At 40.5% G+C, this 25,082-nt stretch overlaps 1 protein-coding gene across 6 annotated transcripts in view; it reads left to right on the top strand.

The window, feature by feature from the left end:
* The window catches only part of thsd7ba (thrombospondin, type I, domain containing 7Ba), a 168,248-nt gene extending 147,062 nt beyond the window's left edge, over positions 1–21,186 (top strand). For 5 of the 6 annotated variants that reach the window (XM_019882540.1, XM_019882541.1, XM_019882543.1 and 2 more), the window contains 11 exons: positions 2,962–3,109; positions 6,162–6,277; positions 7,511–7,628; positions 9,020–9,165; positions 9,636–9,804; positions 14,051–14,224; positions 16,203–16,298; positions 18,071–18,153; positions 19,134–19,323; positions 19,613–19,700; positions 20,010–21,186. In XM_019882540.1, the coding sequence (XP_019738099.1) occupies positions 2,962–3,109; positions 6,162–6,277; positions 7,511–7,628; positions 9,020–9,165; positions 9,636–9,804; positions 14,051–14,224; positions 16,203–16,298; positions 18,071–18,153; positions 19,134–19,323; positions 19,613–19,700; positions 20,010–20,091 (1,410 nt within the window). In that variant the 3' untranslated portion in view covers positions 20,092–21,186. The remainder of the gene's footprint in view (positions 1–2,961; positions 3,110–6,161; positions 6,278–7,510; positions 7,629–9,019; positions 9,166–9,635; positions 9,805–14,050; positions 14,225–16,202; positions 16,299–18,070; positions 18,154–19,133; positions 19,324–19,612; positions 19,701–20,009) is intronic. The other variant, XM_019882542.1, reaches the window with a different exon arrangement.
* The last annotated feature ends 3,896 nt before the right edge of the window (positions 21,187–25,082 follow it).

The raw sequence follows: 25,082 nt of genomic DNA, 5'->3' as shown, positions 1-25,082 counted from the left end.
TCATACCTCTTTTGTTATTTGGGCAATGGCTGATTATGAATCCCTGTTTCAAGGAGAGCGCTTTCATGCAAAATGAGCAGCGGCTGCCCTGGACACTGGGCAGGACCCTGGTGACGCCGGTGTGTGTTATGCACTGCGCATATCTTAATTACATGACATCATCCACTTGCGGTATCGAAAGCAGAAGCCCTAAGGCTTTGGAAGTGGTATTTTTCCGTTACTGTATCACACCTCAAATCAGCTTCAAAATAGACGGTGCAAATCATGATTGTATTTATTCTTTTTTTTTTTTAAGTAAAGAGCATCTCCTGCCTTAGTGCAGGACCCATACAGGCACACTATTTCAAGCAAATGCTAACCTATACTGTTTGCGCACGACAAAAAGCTTCCCATAATCGTTTTCAATCATTAATTTAATACCAAAAAAAATCATTAATTCATTCCAGTATAATCATTGATTCACAGCTGCGAACTGCGATATCAAACTCTGCGCTCGCTCTGAGGAAAGGTTTTAAATAGTTAACAAAAACAAAGAAATGTGGTTACATCATCTTCCCAAACTGATTTCAAAGGTCTAAGAGCCAAGAGTGATGCAATAAAAAAAAAAATTGAAGTTCTGACTTGACTTTGTAATAGGTGGAAATGAATCTGCACACAAAAATAGTTTGAGGATGGATGACGGAGTCTGGCACACAACATTGCAGCTATCGATTTTTAAGAAAACAGTCCTATTAAAATATATCAAACAGATATTGTTTTTTTTTTGTTGTTGTTGTTTTTTTATTTGTTTTTGTCGAAAAGGCATACAGACTTTAATTCTTGTGGCGAAATAATTCCACAAGGCTCCAATGAAATCAAGAGGGGAGGGATGGAGTTTTAGGACTTTTTAGACAGTTGTGGCGTCTGAGAGTTCATAGATTTGTTCTTAACTTTCCAAACAGAAGTGACTTTCAAACGTGAATTTAAACCGACTGTCGGATTTTGCAATAGCTTCCCCTTACTAATGAACACATTGATGAAAATCTATAAACACAACACTTTTATTTTTCTTTGGGTTTTTTTTTTCATGATAGTGGCTTTTTCTATTAACAAAAAAAGGCCCATTTCTCTGAAATATTGTTCACAAATCTGCAAAAGTAGTGTGCTCTGTGTGTCAGTGTGCCCTTTTATTGCGGCCAGTCTAAGGCACTCCTGTGCAATAATCCTGCTGTTAGCATCTACAATGTTGCATTTATGTTTTTCTTCTGTAAAATAGGGTTCAAAGCTTATCCCTGCTCTGGTAGTTTTTTGGTTTAGTATACCATCTTGAATGTATTGAATGCAATTGGACCTTTTTCTATCATTCTCAAAAAATACTACTGATATTCATTTTTATTTGAATACAAGGCATGGGATTGAGCTAAATATAGATTGCACGCAGGTGGTAGTGTTTATATATGGCGGCCAAATTGTGTGATACTTGACTTGGATCATTGCAGCGTATTCCGAAACTGCGTACGCATGGCTATTCTTTCAAAGCCTTAATCTGTCAACCCCAAAAAACAGATTGCAGGACATGGTGTTGCCATGTACAAATAGATTTGTGTGTTTCGGTGACAGTTGGTGTGAAAACTGCTGTTGATTAATGAGCCTCCCAGTGATGAGCCTCATTAGGAGCTGACATTGATTGAAGTGCATGTTCTGATGAATCAGGACCACCGGGGCGAATAAAGCTTTCATTCTTTTTCCTGCTACTCTCCCAAAGAGACTTGCCTAGCGGATCTGCCGTATTCAGCATCTCATTTAGTCACTTCATTTATCGCTGAAAGATTTGCAGCGCTACTTTGAATTGGTTGCTCATTGCCATCATGCTAGCATGCGCTCTTGGTAGAGAAAAGTAAAGTAAAACATAAAATAGTGTTTAGTCAAAGAAGAGCAATTCAAGATACTTAAGGTGACTTAATCCAATATTTACACTTACAAGTAAAACATGAGTTAGCTTGATTGAAACAGGGCTCTACAGAGGCCTCACAGTCAACCATCAGCTATATTTGAAATTACAAAACAGATCATTAACACAGCGAAATATATATTTACAACATGCAAGGCCCATTGCACACAAAATGATGCGGCCGCAGGTGACTGAAGTGCACCACTGTGGAAAAATAACAGTTGGCGACTCCTTGCTACACATCATGCAGATGGCAACACAAGTCTACCAAAGTAAAAAAAAACAACAACCCTGTTTGGGGTTTTTTGAGGTTCACCTATAATGTTGTATTAAGTTTTTATCGAACCAAAAAAACACTGGCATGAATTTCAAAGAAGCAACAGACGACTACAAAGAGGAACCAGCAAGAGTAAGGCGATATTGTGGATATTTTGAGACGCTGTTGGCAATGTTCGATTGCCCCATTCTCTCAATGCGCCTGTAATTTTGGCAAAAAGAGACTCTCGACCCATCTTGTGTACTCAGCCATGTCAAACTAAATACACCTGGGAGTAGTCCATTCGATTTATTACTGGAGTAAAAAGTTGCAATTTATTGGAAGAGCAACTTGCTTTTAACTTTAAAAGCTGCTGTGTTGGCAAAGGTAGCCTGAAAGTTAAAAAGGAGTAGGGTTTTTTTTCTGAATTTGCTGAAACTTTACCATAAATTTCAACTCGATCTTAACATCACCTGAAGCCCTTTTATTTCGAATTTTCACCAACACATGGCTGACCCATCACATTTTCTGTCATTCAAACCCATTGACATTCTGAGTCAATTCGAATGGTTTTGCGCAATGGTAGCTGCATACATCAAAGTTAGTGGTAGTGGTAGCATTGAACAAGTGCAGAAAGTGCAGCATTTCCATTTGACATGCTGAGTCCTGAAAATATAGAAAAGCATAAAACTTAAGTCAAGTGCTGTCATCATGCCATGTATTTGTGTGTGTGTGTGTGTGTGTATATGTGTTTGTGCTTTCTTCTCTGCAAAAGCAGCAATGTGAACGAGGCTCAGAGAGAAACAGGAGCAGACAGATCCTCCGCCTACCTGCCGTGGGAAGTGCAGCCTGTCCAGAAATGATACAGTCAGAAAGTTGTTCTCTCAACACCACCTGCTTCACTTACCAGTATCAAGTCTCAGGTAGGAATCGTTTCTGAGGACTGTTGCTTTGCAATTATTGTTGAGGCTGAACTTTCGATTAAAGAGAGCCAATGGATTAATTAGCGGAAGAGGAGGTGTGTCTTTTGTCCTGGCCATCTGCAATAATACTGTAGCCGCATTTACAGTCTTGTCTAAGTCTTTTTTCACATTGTTAATGACATTGATTTACCGGTAGTATGATTGCACAACAGGCAAGAAATGAGACAAATCTGCATAAAGGTGCAGATTCCCCCCACACCCCCTACTGCAAAATCATAATAGCCCATTCTTTCCGTTCATGTTTGTCTATAAACAAGTTGCCTGCTAACTAACAAACAGATGGTGTAAGAAACACAAATATGACACTCTAGTACAGGGGTGGGCAACTTAAATGCTGGAGGGAGCCACAACTTTTCCTCAGCACTTTTCCTAACCAGATGTATGACAAAAATGTTTCAACTATGGACAAAATGCATGCATACTTACAAAATGGGTGCTTTTCATTTTTGATAATATTTTATTTTTAATGTATGTATAAAAGATCCACTATCTGAACCCAGTAACAAACAACAAAATAACCACATGCTCTATTTTTTTTCCAGGGCAAAGAGTGCTCTTGCATAAAAGTTACCATTCAAGGATGGCACAAAACTGTTGAACAGTAAACATAGGACTCATTTTGTACATTTTGTCAACAATAATCATTTTTTTAAATATTATTTAGATCGTATGTTTGTTCTGCATACCATTTCAAATCCGCCAAAAAAAGCCTACTCACATTATTTTTTAGGGCAGTGTATGACCCAGTGGAAGCGCAACTAAGATATGTCTGCCATGTAGTGCTGATTGATGATATTGCAACTTAAAGCTGCTGTCGACCCCTGTATGTTCACAGTTTGGCACCGCTGATTCGCATATCCTCAGTTTATTTGTTCCTTTTTAGTTTCAATATTTTTTATTATTTTGGATTTTTACCATTTATTCCTGGATCCTCCATTTATCATGGCAAATGGACATTGAATGATTCAGAATGTTGTTTTTTTTTTTCGGACTTATTTGGGTTTAGGAAAAACTATATATATTTTTTGCTTTGTTTTAATCTATCCCTTCTCTTCTAGTATGTAGAGTTTTTGATAATCTTAAGAGTTCAGTACTCTTATCCCTTCCAAATAGATTCCATATTTATCCTCTTTGTGACCATTGTAACAACTGAATTTAATATTCAAGAGGCTAATTCTACCTAAACAACTGCCGTTAGCTGACGGAGGCCTCTCTCCAATGACCTTAACGACCGTTGTGTTGTATCCCAAAAGAGTGATACCATTTGTGGCTGGGCATGTTTCCAACACTGACGATAAATACTTTGGTTTGCAACCCAGCACTGAGGCTACATCTGTTCTATCTTGCTTTGTGAGACGAAACATCTTTGAGCACAGTGGTTCCCAACTGTTGTCACCCTGGGACTCGCATGTTCCTATTGTCGTCATGAGGCAACCTATGAACTCGAAAGAATAGGCATTGTAAAAAAAAAAAAAAAAAAAAAAAAAATGACTTTGAAAATATGATAAGACAGTACATGACAGTAACTACTGTGCTCACTTGTTCAAAGCGTCTTTGCACCGTATTAAGACATGGAGGAACAAGACAACTGAATGTCAATTAAAATAGTATGATGATATATCAAAATTGGACAAAAGATGACCCCAGAATTTTACTCAAAGTAAATCTTAGTAGTGATAGGGAAAACCGACCTGCGATGCACTTTAAACATTTTACTGGTAAGAGCAGGGGTGGGAAGTTAATTTTGCAAGGGGCCACATGAAAAACTACAACACTTGAAGAGGGCCCAATCAACATGGTCAAGTCAATTTTGTCTGTCCTCCAACCATCCATTTTCTAATCCGGTTATCGTAACGAGGGTCGCGGGTGTGCTGGAGCCTCTCCCAGCCATCATCGGGCAGCAGGCGGGGGACACCCTGAACCAGCTGACAGCCAATTGCAGGACACACAGAGACGAACAACCAGCCGCACTCACGGTCACTCTGAGGGACAATTCAGAGTGTTCCATTGACTTGCCATGCATGTTTTTGGGAAACCGAAGTGCCCGGAGAAAACCCACGCAGGCACGGGGAGAACATGCAAGCTCCACACAGGAAGCCAGAATCGAACCCTGCACCTCTACATTGTGAGGGGGACATGCTAACCAGTCCGTCACCGTGCCGGCCTAACTTTCTCTATATTATTATTTTTATTTTTTTTTATTGAGAAAAAGCATGTTTATCTTGGTTCAATAAATTGCTACATCTGCGTGTATAGCTTGTATGTAGTTACAAATATGAAATACACTTTTAAAAGAATATAGAAGGGATCATTAAAATTCCATCTTTTACATATATTTTAACATAATTTTATGCACCATCCTCCAACTCATATTAGCCGTTCATAATCAGGGATCCACGGTTTATGGTGGTGTTCTCCTTCTGTCACTGCAATGTAGAAGTTAGACCGAATATGTATACAGTATGTGTCGGGACAGGCCGCAGTCTATCACTAATTTGCAGTAACACACTACCGGTAAGCCATAATTACAGTAAATATTTGTTAAGAGCACTTGATGACTATAGAGGTAAAAGGATCCAAAATAAATGAATAAATCAATAAATAAAGTGTACCGATTAATGTGCCGTCTTGTGAAACGTGATCACGTATTCTTACGCCACTTGCATGCCATTGTCAACTTGAAACATCAAGTCGGGACCGTCGTAAAACGAGGATATGCTGAAATCTGTCGGCAACCCAACACTTAAGAATCACCGCCCTAAACAACAAGAACAGTTGTGCTGCAATCGGCTCAATGCCCTCAGACTACAGTGCCCTGGATGAATATTTAAAGCCGTAGGAACTGTTCAGCCTGCGTTGAATATCAATGTTGAGACATTGTAGTCATACAGCACTGCTAAATCAATAAAGCTAAAGGTTGCCTTGGATATTTTTTTCAGCAATACTGCACATGTACATGTTTATTTAAAGTGTGTGTGCATATATATTGCAGAATGGAGTACATGTCGACTGAGTGAAAATGCCATCTGTGGTGGAGGTGCCAGGCAACGGCTTCTCGACTGCGTCCGCAGTGACGGACAGATTGCGGACTTGCAAAAGTGTGAGCAGGTAATCATTAACTTAATCACAATGTCGTTGTAATTGCGAGGTAGTTGTATATGTTGTATCATGCATTGTTGGCTGGGATGCATTTAGCCTATTTAAAAAAGAAGTGATCACAATTATGAGGTTGGGGATTCAAATCCAGCCTGCAGACTCTCTTGCTTGTATAGCTTCTCTCAGAACTCCCACATTCTGAAAAAAAACAATATCAGGTTCATTGAAGACTCTGAAGTGTCCTGAGGTGTCAAAGGTTGTTTGTCTATTTCTGCCCTGTAATCGGCTGGTGTCCAGGCCAGGGTGTGCCCCCCCCCCCCCACTTGCCCATCCATGACCTGAGGAAGGAAAAGCCCTATGGATAAACTTGGTCAACAACAAATTTTAATCAGAGGTGGCTTCACATGTCCCTATACGGATTTTTGGTGCTGATTTAAAGAGAAAAAGAAAGTCAACTTTTTTTGCAGCACATTATTTTTTGGGAAAATTTTTTTTCGATATTTTTTGTTTTTAAGATCAACCTAAAAAAGCTTGCCAAATGCAGATTTAAATGTATTTAATTTATGTCATGTATAGCTCTGATGTTTCAGAAAAAATTATTAATAAATACATTGCTAAAATTGTCTTTATTATTATTATTACCAGCATAACAATAATAATAATAGTTATGATTATTATTATTATTATTATTATTATTATTATTATTATTATTATTATTATTATTATGAAAGCCACTATAGAAAGAGCAAGGGCAAATTTGGAATCACTGCATCACCCCCCCGCCCCCAAAAAAACCCACATTCATCCAGAAAAAAATTTTCTCATCTCTGATTTGTTGGATAGATGGGATCCTGGAATGAATATAACTGCCCACTGGGGACATTAGCATTCATCTCACATGATCAGTATGAGCAACAATTGTACCTCTGTCCCCTTTTTTTCAAACAGGGTGTTCAGGCTTTCAATAATTTATATATATTGCGTCTATCTATGTTTCATGAGGCAATTTAGTCTCAAGCTAAATTATCTGCAGCAGCCTGTGCTTTTCTCAAAGGTGTCTTTAAAATAAACTGTAAGCGGCTCTTGGTCCCAAATGCGCTGTTCATTTCTCATACGTTGTGTAGGGGGAAAAAATGGCAGGATTTAAGAACCTCAATGGAAAGTTTGAAATGTATATTTTACAAAAAGTGTGTTCAAATATTTAATTGACGCTTATTACGGCTGCTGTGCCCTTCTGTCATACAGCTTGGACTGGTCATGGACTGGAAGTTGGTGGAGAACTGTGTGGTCGACTGTCCGGTCAGCTGCGTCCTCTCTGATTGGTCGCCATGGGGAGAATGCTCGCATACCTGTGGCAACCAAGGTAAACAAACCAAAAAAAAAAACCCACTTCACCGAACCCAGTGGGAATGGCAACCCGATGGACAGACAGTGCTGATCGCATTTGTAAGGCTTCATTATCTCCTCTACTCTGGTATTCTGCAGGATTCTGCATGAATAGATTTCAATGTATTATAGTATGAAAAATTAAGGCGTCGGTTCAACGAATTTTTCAAGACAGAGAGAGTGTTTTTGCAAGCTGGCGCCGCGTTTTGCCATCGGTAACTGTCACCTCGAAATTTGGTTTCAGAGGTCATCGTGAGATTGATTTTGTCTCACCTGACCCATAACATTATAAGCGCTTTTAATAATTTTGTGTGACTAAATCAAATATATATATATATATATATATATATATATATATTTTGGATTCATGCAGGGTGGTTTCAAAAATGCAATTAGGGATCGCTAACCTGTGGCTTCATTTGAAAGAGATGTTTTATAAGCTCATGCATTATACAAAAGGTAATAATTGTAACCTGGATCCATGCATCATTTGCCAGGGCTTCCGTAAGCCAATCTGCAGGAGAGAAACCTTGTTATTCTTTTAATTGGAAAGACTCACCAGCATCTTCTTAAGTTCATTCATTTTAATTTGACATTGGTTGCTCTTGCCTCTTACCCCCTCCGCTCCAAGAAGTTCCCAGCCAAGCATGCTGCAGCAGAGGATGTAAACTCAGTCTTGCCGTTCGGTCGCCGCTTCCGGCCAGTCTGTCAACCTCGACGAGGGATTAGTGTCATCTCTGTTTCAGGGTGTGATGATCATGATGCCAGCGGGGAGCATTTGTCTTTTTTGTTGTTCAGAGCTTGTGGCATTAGATACCACTTCTTCTTGTGTGTGTGTGTGTGTGTGTGTGTGTGTGTGTGTGTGTGTGTGTGTGTGTGTGTGTGTGTGTGTGTGTGTGTGTGTCTTCTCCCCTGTCTTGACCGCACCACTGATGAAGGTCATGCTCAGTTACTGAACTGTTCTCTAACTAGCAAAGCCTCTCGGGCCACTTCTTTCTTTTCAGCCATTTCCCAAACTTTTACGCTCACAAATTATTAATGAGTCCCTTGCACGAAACACTTGTGTTAGGAGACTGTTAGACATGAGCATTAATGATGAAACAGAGGAAAAGTGCTGTTGAACTAATTCCTCTTTGTCTCGAGCAAAATGCGTCATGAGGGAAAAGCGTGGGCACAGCTGCCTTCTTTCTTCTGAATATGCATTATATCAATTTTAGGCGCCCGTTTCACGGTGCTCATTCTGTCCGCTATTTCCGCTTATTAACCCGACTTTTTAATTGTTTATCCGTTTGTCGTGTAACAGAAGCAGATTAAAGGAATGATTGTACTGTAGATAACAGTTTACAATCGTGCGCGTGTGCTCTACAGGGCAGTCTGTGCGTACTCGGCGAATTTTGCAGGATGCTCATGAGGAAGGTCGGCCTTGTCCCAACCAGCTCATCCAGACAAAGCCATGTCCCATAAGCCCTTGCTACATGTGGCTGCTTAGTGACTGGTCCCCCTGCACCATTGAGGTATGACTACATTTACTGGAACAGCATTAAAAAAAATGTTTAGTGGGGTAAGCGTTCATGACTCCTGTAATCTGTTTTCAGTTCTATTAGTCTCACTGTCAACTTCTTATTAGTTTTGTCAGATTGTACAGAGCAGCCAGGACAGAGATGTGGTGTTACTAGCCTCCCCCTGCCCCCCCATTCCGTGATAGAATAGCAGCACGATTAAGCTATGTTCATACATATCGGAATCCTTACTTATGTCTTCTCCTCTTCTTTCCATTTCATTCAAAATTGGGCACCTGATGATTTTAACTTTTGCTACCCACACACTCATAAATGATCTTCCCAAAACCACAGTGTTTTAATTACATGGAGTTTGTTCATGCAATTTTGTAGTTTTGTTATGTAAGTCGAATGCAAGATTTTCATTTAATTACATCCCATTTATATACATGTATGTATATGTGCACTTATGTGTGACTGTGCAGGGTGCAGACTGTGGCGAGGGGTTTCGGAGAAGAAACCTATCATGTGTCATTCACAAGGGTAACTGGACTGAGTCTCCTCCCGTGCCAGTGGCGGAGGAATTTTGTGGCGATAAACTGAAGAAGGAAATCCAACAGGATGTGGCGCAGCCTTGCTTCGTTCCCTGTCAAGGTAACCGTCTCCATTCAAATGTATCAACATAATTCACAAGAGCTCTCCAGCAACACTCTCACTTTACAGTAATTATTTTTTTGCCAGTATGAATTATGTATTACGCATTCATTTCACACTCATAAGACCAATAATCATTTCCCTGCTTTACATGCCACATCGTCAATACTTGTGCATTCATTTGCCGGAATGCATCGCCTCCCCCAACTCATTGACATTTCAGCTGCTGCTGAAAACAGCTGCTCTTGCCAAGTCAATAAACTACCACAATAACTAATTAGCTATTCATCTTTAACTGGCCATGTCAGAAAGTCCCCTCTGGCCTCCAAATACTTCCACTTGCTCACCAAACTACATAATTTACTTATGCAGTCACCATATCAAAACCACTTTTTTTACCGCACTTCAATTGTCACATCCCACCAAATATTGAATACATGCCACTCCTGGTTCCTGTATTCACATGATGGCACACACACATCAAGTTTTAAACTTGTCATTTTGCTAGCATCGCTCCACCTAAGGCAATCTGTTTTTCATTCTAATATGTACAACGTATGTTATTTATGTTGAATACAAAGCTATACTCCAGTTCCAAAATTACTGTATTTGAATATCTTGTAATCCTTGTGGTGTTGTTTTTGGAGTCATTTCCATTGTCTGCGCTTCACATAAAAAAATAAATTAATTAAAAAAAAAAAAGCCGTTCAATTCTGCCTAGCAACAACTAACGGCTTTTTTTTTTTATCTACGTAGCTACTTTGCAAGGTGGAATTTTAAAAAGCACAATGAAAGAAATTGCAGTAGTTTCCCTTGTACTTAACCGAAGTAGGTATCTGGAAGTAAGTTACGAGAGACAAACACAACAATTGTTTCATACAAAAAAAAAAAAAAAACGAGGGGGGGGGGGGGAAAGAAAATTAAAAAGGTGCAGCGTTAACTGACTTTAGATGATGAAAATGATATATTGCCTACATTGGGGGTGCCCAAACTTTTTGGACAGAAGATCGACTTTTCGATCAACCAACCTCCCGCGATCGACCCGTTACCACGCACGCACATACTCACGCACGCCATGATGAGCAACAGCCTGACACGGAGGCACGCGAGGTACTTTTGCAGCCTGTTAACTATCGTAGCTCACACGGACCGTTTTAAAGTGCTCCCCTCGGCCCTCTAGATTCCTATTTTTTGCCCGTGCCCTCGGTGAATTGTACAACTCTGAATGAGAATAATGATAACGATAAAAGATATAGCGCAACAGCTCTGATCACAAGCTGCAATTGAAGACTGCTGCAGGCCATCAACTTCCGGTGACGCAGGTCACGCGCCACCGGAGTTAAAGATTTACCTGCTTTTTTTATTTTTTTATTTATATATATATTTTTTAATACTTTTTGTGAAAATGAGAGTGATAGGATGATTAGGGTGCAGTGTACATTAAGACAAAAAATAAATTACTAGCATGCACAAAGACACACAATTTTTTTTTCTCCTTTACAACCCTGGCGTAATAGGCACCCCTGGCCTACATGATACATTTTGCAAGATCAAAAATGAATTCAGAATAGCAAATGCTTCATTATTTTTCCCCCTGTATGCTATCTCTCAACTGCCTCCGAGATTGAGCTGTATTGTCCATTGGCAAGGTTATTTTTACACGATGGATGAAGGAAATCAGGACTTTCATCGTTTATTCCAGTCTGCTAAAGTATATATATGAGGTATATTTATGACAATCTTCTGGCGACTCAGAGACTCTTGTTTGCTCTGAAGACGCACCATCTTGCAGCGCGCCTCTGATGTTTGCCTTAATTCCTCCTCACTCAACACACTGGTGCCGCAAGCGGCGGCTCAGGATCAGGGGCTTTTGATGTGATTGTGTGTCAGTTGGTGAGAATTCCTGCAGCCAGGGAAAGGCTGTTCTAATGGATGCAATGCGCAGTAAGTGTGTCACTGCTGTACACTTTGCCTTCTCCCATGGCACGTGTCTCCAACCAAATCCCTATAAGGGAACTCCTTATACAGCAAATATTTACAGTATACCATAAATAAGATGAAAGCCGATGCTGTTTATTCTTTCTCGTCACTCATCTGCCTAAACTGGCCATGGACTCAAACGTGGGGCTCACTTGTGAAATAAATCAGCTCACTGGTTTTCTGATGCCAGAGCCTCCTTCTGGAAGGTGTCTCTTTTTCAAGTAGCATCCATTCTTTCTATACCGTGCTTCACCTTATTTAGTACGCTGTGTAAAAAAAGTGACAGACACACACACACTGAGTGGTACCGCATACAAGATTGGTGTGTTGTTGACTGCATTCTGACAACATGAACTATGACTGAAAAGACTGAGCACGAAGGTGAGGTTTGAAATGAATTAAAAGCCATGGCATGGCAGAAGAATGCATCCCAAGTAAAATCCTGGATTATTAATACTTGCTGGACATTTTAGGTCTTGACAATATAGCTTGGGTCGTGGGCACTACTGCCACTGGAGAGATGTTAATGATTTTTATGATCAGCACAGCTTTTGAGTAGAAGATAAAGATTAAAGGGTGAATTTCGCGCTCTCCTGTCTATTATGAAGGAGAGAAATGGCAACACTTTGTAAGTCCGTGGTCGGGTTCACATTGTTGTTGGAATATTATCGCCGTTGTTTTTAATGTTACGTTAGAAACAACCACCTCCAAATTGTTGTTGAATTACCAAGATGTCTTTGTGGTGAACTCTGATGCTTCTCTCCAGCATTATTGAAAGAAGAGTATTACTCTTTATTTTGGTTACTTCAGTGTTTCAGTCAAAATGCTCAGTCAATATCAGTCAATATGGGGGATCTCTGCTCTGGAAATGACAGTGAATGAGTAAGGATGATCTAGAAAATATGAATGATCCCTGTATACTTTTGGCCTGCTTTGATACCTTAGAATGACTTGAGTATCACTCAAACACGACAGTCCAGCCAGTTCCATCACTTGATATGAGATAACCATCTTCTGATAGCTACTTCCAGCAGGATAACACTCCATGTCACAAGGGTCAAATAAGTTTAAATATGCTATTAGAGCTTCCCCATACCATCAAGAGCTCTTGTGGCGGCCCTTCTCTGATAAGAAAGCAGTGGAACTGAGCCACGGGCTGACATTAGCTGTAAAATAAGTAGCAGTTTTTCATTCTCTCTCTATGATTGATCGTTCAAAAATCCAAAATTTGTTTAGTATCTGTGTGGGTGTTTCCTTCATGGGAGGGCGTCAAAACGTATATTTTTAGGTGTTACTTTTTATCTGTTGAAAGTGCAAAAAAATTCATACTGCTCCAAAGTTAATCCATTTTCTTATTGCAAACGTACTCGGACATCACAAGTGAGGCACCATGCAACATTTATCTTTGAACTTAACTGTTCTGCGTAAACGGGGCTAATGTGTACTTACCAAAATAGCATTATGTGTCATGTATTTTAAACCTACTCCATAAATTCCACCTCTTGTCTTGTGTGGACCTCAGTTGGCCATAAATTTAAACCACAGAAATCAGTAATCCACACAAATATGTGTGCGCGTTCGTGCATGTGCATGCACGCATGTGCATTTTTTATATATTGATTTATTTTATTACCTACGAAATGACCCTATCAAAGATTACAAGGCTTTTTTTTTTTTTTTTTTTTTTTGCTTGACCTTCAGGAAGCAATGTACTTATGTGCTATTTGTAGCGGGACAAAAAATATCAACCACTTCTCCGCTAAAAATGTCTCCCCAAATGAAATTAATTTGCCGCTCCCTCGCGAGACACATTTTACGACCGGCTATCGAGTTATAAGCTAATGTAATATATGATGGCGGTTGGTCTATTATCTCTGAATACCCACTGGCCTGTGAGTAATTTGTTTGTGCTTTTGATATCCGTCACAGATGTGTAGAAGTAGTTTTTTTGGGGGGAGGGGGGGGGGGGGTTCGATTAAATGTACCAGACACTGTCATGGGAATGCCAATAAAATGATCCCTGAAATAGTGCTTGCCAGCCACCATGTACAGGTGTGTGTGTGTGTGTGTGTGTGTGCGTGTGCGTGTGTGCGTGTGTGCGTGTGTGCGTGTGTGCGTGTGTGCGTGCGTGCGTGCGTGCGTGTGCGCGCGCGCGCGTGTATGCATGTGCGTGTTGGAAAATCATCGGATCGCATTAGTGACTAAAAGATGGCCTTGCCAGTAATGTTTTTTTTTTTTTTTTTTTTTTGTCTTTTTATGTCTTTAGGAGACTGCCATTTGGCAGAGTGGTCGTCTTGGAGCTCTTGCCAATTGACTTGTGTGGAAGGTCGGAGTTTTGAAAGCACAGGGCGTCAATCCCGTTCCAGAGCGGTGATCATTCAAGTTCCTGAGAACCAGGACACCTGCCCACAGCAAGTCTTTCAAACGCAGCCATGCAAAGGTACTGGACAAACCTCTTATCGGATTGTTGTTATTATTTGTTAAAGCGGCTGTTTTCAAGTTGAAATTGATTGAATGAGCTCACTTCATTCTAGTCCCTTCAAATCACCGTGTGGTTGCAAGACTTGGAAAAAAGAATGAAAAATGTTTGCCAAAGTGTAAATGAGTGTGTTGATGTGTGCATTTAAGGAGTGTGGCCACCTCGGCAACGACAGGAGATGCTCTCACTTAGTGTAAAGCGGTTAGTTCATTTTTAGCGTCTGCTCCATGCTCCTTGCAGGTGCTTTCATTTTGAGTGTTTCACTGCAACTTTTGTCTTCACTTGATCAGATTTTGTCTTTCATCACAATACAAACAAAAAAAAAATTATCATGACTGCTAAGCTGGGGCAATTGTAAGTCAAAGTACCACTGTACAGCAAATGGGCAAAACTTTGGACTCGACAATCTTTGGACAATCACGGGGCACATTTAGTGACAGAAAAAACATGCACACGAAGAGACCAAAATCTCTTTAACTCAACCCACACTGCCTGGACGCAAGTCAGGCAAATGAACAACTACAGCGCCAGTGACTGCCGTGCCATGATCTCCCTTTTGCTATTCATGCAGAGCAATTGAACTTTTTTTTTTTTTTTTTATAATCCACTGAGTAAACACCAAGCTGCAGCACAGAGTCAAAAGCAGCAATGGCATAAGAAAAATACTTTGACGACAATTGGGTGAATCACAGAGCATTGACTCAGATACAAGTGTCGTCAATATATTTAACTGCCCACTGCACAGCTTGCAGATCGCTGCTCGCTTCATGCTTTTTTTTTTTCTTCAGCGTGGAATGTGGAGAGAGCAGTGACAAATTATTTAGATATCTGCTAGAAACATGAGGAGGAATTTTACCGGCAGCATGACAAAAAAACTAAAGCATCCGTTCAACCAATGAAAGCTATGGCTATAACATTATACAATGACATTTTTGGTTGACGTGCACAGGAGGTGCCCTCACAGTGACTGTCTTGCGCATCCGCACTACACCACTGGATGGTTCTTGATTCCCGTGTTTCGCAATGCCTGATGACTAATACATACATGAGTATGTAAAACAATTGACCATCCCTTTGTAAAGTGCGTCATCACCCCACAGTTCAGTTTCGCGTAATTATGGTTTGTGGGTTTCACTTAACTAAAGCAAAAAGGTTAAACACGGTTATAGCATATCTCGATATGCCGTCATGATATTAATGATGCTTTTGCCATATTAATGTCAAATTGAAATAGTGTTACAGGCCATTATTAAAAGGTCAGTATTCTAAACCTCGAAAGGTCATAACTGCCCCGCCACGTATCCAATTTTAATGAAATATTAAGGATGACGCATCGGGTTACTGGCCGGCCCAGTGGACTGCACAGATACAGTCTACTGTATGCACATGTATTTTCTATGAGTTTAGTTTAGTGGACTTGTTTCAACCGCACGTCTCTGTTTTTGTGTTTCAGTAAATAGCGTTGCCCTTTCCCCCGTCCATACCTGGATATTCAGACTAAACCACAGGCTTCTTATTCCCTCATTAATTAGCCACTTTTCAAACCATTTGTCGAAGTACTTGGCATTTAATTTAATGCCACATTCTTGTCTTGCTTAATTTGTCTTATCTAAATAGTCTGATCTTTAATCCTGTTTTTTATTGATGCAAAAGTCAGCTTGGAGTGCGACTTGAATGTTGCTAAGTTGTGTTCACCAGACTTTCCCTCCAGCAAAACTCTACTTCGGTGGGGGAAAGGCTGTCTCTAATTCAGTTCCAACCAATTCCAGCCATCCCATTTCCTGTAATCCTCACGAAGTGGTAAATGGTACCCCTTTTTCCTCCATCCACATTATGTCTTACCCTGTCTGGTAAAATGTCCATCGGAGCCTAACAACCGCGCTGGATGGTCGATACGAGCTGCTAATGAGCATCATCTGCCTCTCTGCTTCTGCTGCAGGAGGCCAGTGCTACAGTTACCAGTGGAGGACAGGAGGATGGAGCAATAATGAGAGAGCAGTGTGGTGTCAGCGCTCGGATGGTGTCATTGTCACAGGTGAACACTGTCATCTTACCACCCCGGATGGGTCTTGAAGCCGTGTTGTCATAGAAATATGCAGAGCTGGACGTAAATGTGAATATCTTTGCACTATGTCTGCGTCGATGCAGCAGACACTTAAGTGTCCTAGTTGTTTTTAATGCACCTCTCGCTGGTGTGAACCGGTGTGAGCTGCGCATCAATATGCATGATCAAGGTTTTATGCTCCAATGTTTTCCAGTGGATAAGTGGAACAGATGTGACATCTTTTACAATGTACGGTATCTCACAAAAAGCGAGAATACCCTCACATTTTGGTCAATAATTTATTGCATACTTTCATGGGAAAACACTGAAGAAATGACACTTTACTGCAATGTAAAGTAGTCAGTGTACAGCTTATATGTAAATTCAAAATAACACCACACACAGCCATTAATGTCTAACTCGATGGTGTCAAACGTGATGACGCCCCGAGGTGAGAATGTCCAAAGTGGGCCGAATAAGCAATTTTCCCTCTCTGGTGTCATGTAACTTGTTAGTTTTAATAGATATAAAGTGTGAACAAAGGGCATATATGGTAAATTTGGTGTATTGCTTTTACACTCCCTTATTCTAGTTGTGGGAAATTCAGTCTCAGTGAAAGTCTTGTACACATCACCAAAAAACAAGTAATGCAACATTTCATTAGAGTTAAAAAAGAAGTACATTTAAAAATTATTGTTTGCCATTGCAACAGTGTGCAGTTTGAAAACCAGCACGAAGGTCTGCAGTTATGGAAAATATAGTAAAACATTTTTAAGCACTGCTACTTAAATAATGACGTGATTGTACCGAAATAAATGTTTACAAAGCAAATGTGGAATGATCAAATGCAAACGTTTTAAGTTAAAACTTCAATAGAACGGAATCGTACTTGGGCAGTGATTTTTTTTTGCTTACCACTAGAGGGAGCCCGAATACCACCAGTGATACAGACAAACTCGTAAGGGACACAGGCCAAGGCGATGAAAAAAATATTGTCAACACCCTACCTCAAAGTGTTACTCCTTCGCTATTGTCCCATGAAAAAAAATCAAAGCACATATCTACCAAAAAAAAATCAGTGTACTCACATTTGTAAAATAACGTATGTGGGATTTTCAGCAAAATTCATTATTTAATCCTCTACAGCAAAATCCGATGCATTAACTTAAAAATACTAGCTGATAGTAGCAAATAATAGCCTCCGGTGCCAACATGTCGAACACATCTCACATGAGAAGATGAATTTTAGTATCGTGCTCTCGTTGAATTTACCACCTTATCTGATGTGCCTATTCTCAGTGCGGCCTTCATTGATTTCCCCTCTCACTCTGAGCATAAGTAATCAATAAGCCAGAGGCTGAGCTGGGAGACTTTCAATCCATATAAATATAATCATGCATTTGTATGTGTGGGAAGAAAAGCAGGCGAAGAGAAACGGAACAAAGGTGCTGTGGGAATGGAGGCTTAGGGTGAGCTCCGTGTGCTGTAAATAGACGTTGAGTGTGATCTTATCACTTTAAAGGAAATGTTTCTGGAAAATATGAGCCCAGGAGGAATAACCTCCCTCTGGAGAGGTAGCCCAACACTCCTTTGATATTTTGACACGTAATTTTCTAATGTTGGAATTGAAATGTTCCCAGATTGATCATGGACCCTGATAGGCAACTAAACCACATTAATCAGTAGTGACACTACATTAATTTAGTGATCGATGAGTCCTGGCACTGAAGCGAAACCCTTTTTTTTTTCTTTTTCATCATCAGGGGGGTGTTTCCCGCAGAAAAGGCCCAGCATGATTCGGCACTGCCATCCGCCGTGCGCCAAGCCGTTCTCACACTGCACGTCGGTAAGATCACGCGATACTGTCGCCACGTAGCTGTGATCAATTCTTGTGAAGTCTTGCCACTTTCTTCCCATCGCGGTGGTTTCAAATAGACTTTGAATGATGACATCATGATTTTTGTTTTAAGAACAGGCCATAGAGCATAATCATATTAATGCTGATAAATGCAGGCTGGATGCCAGGATGCGACGACAGAAGGTTGGGGGGCGCATACAAATCAAAAAGCAATCAAGGAGACGGAACGAAAGTTTGAAGTTTTACTGCCCCTTGCAGTAGACTTTATGGAACTACAAGACATTATCATAGACTGAAAAGAACCATACAGTACTTTTGAAAATAAGTAGGGAGAAGTATTCCACTCCGACCCCTCTAATGTCCATTCTTTTGTCAAAAACTTTTTTTTTCAGTTTTCAGCAACTCTGACCATAGTATACAATATAACATTATACAATATGTCCAAAAAGTGCATATCCACTAATCATATTTAATTAAATTTAATATACTAATTACGATTAATAATTACAACACTTGCTGTTAATAATAAACAATATATACCTTCTACAGCTAAAGTGGGGTGGCCAGTGGTCCAGTATTTAGAGCATCGACCTCACAGTACAGAGGTACCGGGTTCAATTCCAGCTCCGGCCTCCCTGTGTGGGGTTTGAATGTTCTCCCTGGGCCTGCGTGGGTTTTGTCTGGGTACTCCGGTTTCCTCCGACATTCCAAAAACATGCATGGCAGGCTGATTGAACACTCCAAATTGTCCCTAGGTGCGAGTGTGAGCATGCATGGTTGTTCGTCTGTGTGTGCCTTGCAATTAGCTGGCAAGCGGTTCAGGGTGTCCCCTGCCTACTGCCCGAAGACAGCTGGGATAGGCTCCAGCACCCCCTGCGACCCTTGTGAGGATAAGCAGATCGGAAAATGGATGGATGGATGTTTTACGCAAATACTGACTGTGTATAATGCCAGCCCTTTCTCTGCAGAGTGGTGTGTGTCGGTGCGAGAAGGGTTACACCGAAGTGATGACCACACACGGCTTCTTGGACTACTGTACTCGAACCCCTGGTGTAGACACCAATTTGAAAGCTGACGTGAAAACCAACTCGGGAAGATTAAAACCATCTCAGGGCCGAGACCGTCTCACAGAGTGGACCTTACGACCTGTTGGCCCAGGTACTGAAATGGAAATGATCAGTACTGCTTTGACCCGAGTGCCCGAAATCATTACTTTTGACTTGTGGCTTTCTAGAACTTGAATCGCTAAGCCAGGGGTGAAGTTTCCACCAGGCTTATCGTTATATGTGCTATAAAAATAGCTGAACCATTAGACTGCAGAAGGATGCTTTTATGCAGGCAGAACCTATTTTTTTTTTGTTCTAAATTATGGGTATAATGTTTGAATGTTTTCTCATAAAGCATGAAAATACAAAAATATCTTAAAAGTTGATTTTTCATTGCACAGATGGAAGAGTAAAGCTGTGGGTTTACGCCGTGACTGCCGTCGGATTCATCTTAATACTCTTCATTATTGCATTCTCATTCCTGGTCTGGTATGTACCAATTTATTTGCTTGAGAGCTTCATCACGACGCACAATTTCTTCCCAAAACCTCTCGTTGCGTGCGGGTTCTCATACAACCCATAGATGCAAACAGGCAAAGTGCTGCGAAGCCACGAAAATTCTCAACCATCTGTTCTCCATGCTGTCAAAGATGACTTGCACACCTCACAACATTTCGCCACGAGTGTGCTGCTGCTATCACATAATGGAACTCGACGTAAAAGCTGATATCATGTCGGGCTGCCTTGAGGCAACAAATCAGACGCACTGTCAGCTTGTCTTGTTTTTTTGTATTTCAGCAAATCGGGCAAAATCGCAAAGACGACACCCCCGCCGCAGAAGCCTTTGACGCTGGCCTATGATGGTGACATAGACATGTAACCACGTTGGTATTCTTCACACCGATGCTCTCCTCTGCCTCTCGGACAGACTCTCGACGTATACAGACGCCACGAGGTGGTATGAACGGATCAAGGTACTCCGGTCGAGCCGCGCAAATAGCATTTGCTATTGAACGACACACTTTCCCATGCTAAATTGCTCCTCAAAAGAAGAGCCAAGAAGCCAAACTCGCAACACGGACACGGCGATGCAGGCTAGCTCGCAAACCTGAAATCATCAGAGCTTGCAAAAGCTAAAGCATTTTTTAAAAATGTTGTTTTATTCTCATGTATGTTTGTGTGTTGAAAATCACAAGGACCAAATGGAGCTGTGGTTGTCTCTAAATGGACAGATCCAAAATTCATGACATACAGAGGCTGAAAATGGAACACTTTTCTCATTCTTGTTGGAAATTTGTAAAGGAAATGTCACAACTTTATTGTGTAAACAGCCTTTTTTTCTGAGAATAAACAAAAGAAAATGCTTTATGCACTATGTTAGTGCTGATACACAATTCCTTTTCCTTTGAAATGACTTTTATAGTGTTTGAAATGTTTATGCAAGTCGTTGCTGTTGGATTGTACTTTTGTTGACGATGCCATATGTTGTGTCGATGTGGAAACCAAAAGGAGGCTTGCCTTGAGTTTAACAACGCGATGCACTCGTTTCTCTGTCCCAAAATATCATTCAACACTTAGAAACCAAGAAATGTGAACATTTCGACCATTTCAGTGAGACAATGCTGCTGAGTGACATACGAACTCGTGTCGTACAACATACAAAACACACATGAATGTCAGGAAGAAAAAGAAGATGCATACACACAGTTAGGTCTGGCATGATACGGGCAATGGCATGATGATTATGCCTTTATACACCTTCACCACAGACAGTCAAGTTGTGTTGAAAGAGAAGACTTTCACTTGTATTTTGAGATTTTTCCAAACATATGGAGAATGTTTAATTCCCCAACCTTCAAAAAGTCGTTATTTTCTTGCCTGTTTGTTTTAGGGTCATTGTTCAGTTGCACTAAGAAACAAAAGAATGCGATTCCACATCAAGGATTTTTAAAATAATTGTTATGGAAATAATTGATTGTACATCCAGTAATTAAAAAAAAAAAAGATCAATAAAAATAAATAATTGTGAAATGCTGATTCATATCTGGGTGGCCCGGTGGTCCAGTTGTTAGCGCGTCAACCTCACAGTGCAGAGGTCTTGGGTTCAGTTCCCGCTCGGGTTCCCTGTGTGGAGTTTGCATGTTCTCCCCAGGCCTGCGTGGGTTTTCTCCGGGTACTCCGGTTTCCTCCCACATTCCAAAAACATGCATGGCAGGCTGATTGAACACTCTAGAATTGTCCCTAGGTGTGAGCGTGAGCGTGGATGGTTGTTCGTCTCTGTGTGCTCTGCGATTGGCTGGCAACCAGTTCAAGGTGTACCCCGCCTGCTGCCCGAAGACAACTCCAGCACCCCCCGCGACCCTTGTGAGGATAAAGCGAATCGGAAAATGAATGAATGATTCATACCTGATACCAACTCCAAACTTTTATTGGCTGTCTGAATATCGCTATGGAGCCATTTGACAGAACTCTACATAAAACCACACAAACCTTTAAAGGGAGTGCTGTAATTCCCCCCCCCCCCCCAAAAAAAAAAATTGTCAATTTTGTTAAAACTGTCGTAAGCATGATCTGACATGAGCATTTGAGTAAAATGATCTGTGAAACGACCATCCCTCGATGGCCCCAACTTGGATATGCAGGAATCCACGGTGCCAGAAGAAAAACAACAAATCAGAGACAAGAAGGCGTAACAGACGAGATCTCAATCAATTCTCGTGCACTAGCGGGCTCACTCATACCGGGTGAACCCTCCAAGCCTCACCCCATTATATGACTCATGTACAAGTGTGAGGTCATACAAAATGACAAAAGTGTTTTCTTGAATTGCTAACTCCCCCATCAAATGATAAATCCAATGATTTTTTTAAAAATTAATCTGTAAATCTTGTTTTACATGAAACTCATCGAGTTAGTGTGTAAAGGCAAACTCATTAATACTCTTGTCATTGCCTAATTAAAATTGTGCATTCACATTTGATCAAATGCAAATGATTTATTTTATCAGAACAAGGTATCTTATTCTGCATCACACACAGGGACGCGCTCACAGGCAAACACACAGAGGTGGCCCACATCAAGGAGAGAAACAGCTTCATGTAATTGACTGTTTTCTCTGCCGGGTGACACGAACAATGATAGAAACCAAATATTTGAAAGCACAAATTAAGTGATTTATTTTCTGCATATCTTCTTTTATTCTTATATCCACCATTTGTGTATGCAAAGAAAAATACAAATACCGGTAAATAAATAAATAAATAAATAACACCAGACCGTCATCCCAATGGATCCTGGATTCAAGATAAACTCCTACATTTCCACATGCAACCCTTAGTGCATTATTCATGTGATGGAGTGGAGTATTCAGTAATCGGCAGCTGACAACAGTGTACGCTATCTTCTTCCCCTGCCTCCACAATCTGAATATTTGCTCTGGTGTTATCTGACCTCCTTCTGAATGTATTACCAGTAACTATCGCCTGTGGTTGTTACTCGTTGTAGCAATTGTATTTCAGCAGCTGATTGTGTGCAGGTAAGCTTGATCTATCCTGAAACAGAAATGCTCAAAGTGGCCTTGAAAAAAAAAAAAGCTCCGTTGTTTTAAGTACCGGTAGTTGTGGAACAAGATGCAGTCCTAAGTTTGATCAAACTGTGAACTAGGGATCATTTCTAAAGACAATGAACATATCGGGTTTGATGACGTTTCAGTTCGGAATTTCTCTGCTTTCAAAAGACTACTGTAGATTGGCTGGTGCCCCCTCCCCCCCCAAAAAAAAACTCGTAGCCCCTTATTGTTTTTAAGTACCATGCTATTTGTGTTACTGTTGTGTGTAATTGGAGATCTGAACACTGATGCAAATAAATTGTGGAACCCTGTGAAACAAACGAATCACGTTGTCTTTTCACTTGGGCAACACCTGCAATCTTATTAATCAGTCTTGTGACTCTCATGGCAAGGATACATGATGAAAAATGATCATTCTCACAGGATGCAAGGAGAACTGTGTTGAAATCTTTGGTCGTATCTAATTGACTCATTTAAGGCTGTCACTTTTGTTTAAGGGAAGGTTTAATTCAAATGCTTGTGTCACGGCCATCTGATATGAGGCAAAAGCTGTGGGCTAATCTCGTCAAGTTAGATTAATTTAATTTCAGAGGCTCCGTGGGCATGTTTGAGGGCTTCTGTGACAATAGGGTGAACAATTTGACGACAGCAGGGTGTTGATCTGTGAACGTGGCATTATGAATGCATTATGGACTGGCTTTGGAGACATTTGTCTGCAGCTACTCCAAACAAATGCTTTTTATAAAAGTGATTATACTGAGATACACAATAATACCCATTTATATCCATTCCTTCTTTAAATTCCTCCACTAGTCATATACCTGTACTTTAGTGTTTTTTTTAATCCATTAAAACGTGTAAAATATCAGTCAGATGTAACCCCAATTTTCTCAACAATTCTATGGATTTACATAAAATGTGGTAGTTTGAAGTGTCTATTATCTCGAGACCACAACATTAGGCAGCCTTGTCCTCTAATTGGCCTTTGCCATTGACCCACCTGCCAGGAAGACCACCATTGTGGAGTTTGATTTTGTATTTTGCCAACATGCTGATCCAACAAGAAAGTCTTTTGCCATAGGATGAGCAATGGTGCCACAATTTACAAATACAGCCATGTTGAGAGTACTGTATATACATTATTTTTAAACTTGGGGATAAAATGATGACGTTGTCTGAGTCTGGAATATTGTATCACTAAATCATGGGCTACTCTGGGTCAAAAAGTCAATTTATTTAGTAATGACTCCTAACCCTAATGTGGGATTGGCAACAATGAACTTGGGTTGCTAATCAGCAAGTGTTTGCATATTTTTATCCAATCATGAGGGTTGACATGTAAGATGGCGCAAGCCCTCCTCATTAAGTGAAAAGATTTTGAAGTCCAGGCTGGACTTCACAAATAAAGGGGAGGAAAAAGTGATGTAATACGGTTATGCTTTTGTGTCATAGTTAAGGGTCTTGTTGCTGACTACAGTAAAAGTTTCGTAAAGTGGAGAAAAAAAATGTGTTCAACATTGTTGAGCAACACACTAGACTGGGGAGGTTCAAAAAGAGCTTTATCCTGCTCTTAGGCACGGTCATTAAAAAAATACAGAGGCTGGCTTGAAAAGAACTCCCGTAGTTGCTGGAGTCTTCAAATTCCAATAGGGTCAATCTTTGTGAATCTGACAAAACCCCTTTTCCATAATTGAAGTTATGAATTCAAATCCTATCATATGGATGTGTGGCCGACAGTAACTATCTATTAGATTAGATTAGATATCCTTTATTTGTCCCACACTGGGGTATTTTGGGGTGCTCGGCGCAATTCCTGATTTGGCATTACAGTACGGTATAACAAACGCCACGAATGTCATAATAGGCACAACATTTTGTGAAATAATACTCCTTCCTTCCCCAGTCTTGACAATGTACACATATTTGTCTTCATATGTAATTCCTACAGCTCATTTGTGTATATCTACTTCATGATGTTTTGCTTTTAAACATGTCAGAGGAATGCATTTGTATTAATGAGCACTGGGATGTTTTATGGTCTTGTTACAGTTTGCACGAGTAAACAGTGATGAAGCAGTGAGTCAAGCAATACAGTATCCAATGCTACTCGGGCACCAGAAGATCTATATAGTTTGCGGATATCAAAGGATTCAAATTTAAACAAAATAATTTTCAGAACCCACCAAATGTGAAATCAAACAGGCAAGTAAATCTTGAGTTATCTGCCTATTTTTTGAAAATCTGCCCACTGTTGGTTTTCCAACGGGAGCTATGGCGCCCCCTACCGCAAAACCTGAGGCGTG

This window comes from Hippocampus comes, unplaced genomic scaffold (assembly GCF_001891065.2).
Source record: "Hippocampus comes isolate QL1 unplaced genomic scaffold, H_comes_QL1_v1.1 scaffold111, whole genome shotgun sequence".
Taxonomy (NCBI): domain Eukaryota; kingdom Metazoa; phylum Chordata; class Actinopteri; order Syngnathiformes; family Syngnathidae; genus Hippocampus; species Hippocampus comes.
The sequence above is the reverse complement of the archived record's forward strand: the minus strand, read 5'-3'. Positions and strand labels throughout refer to the sequence as shown.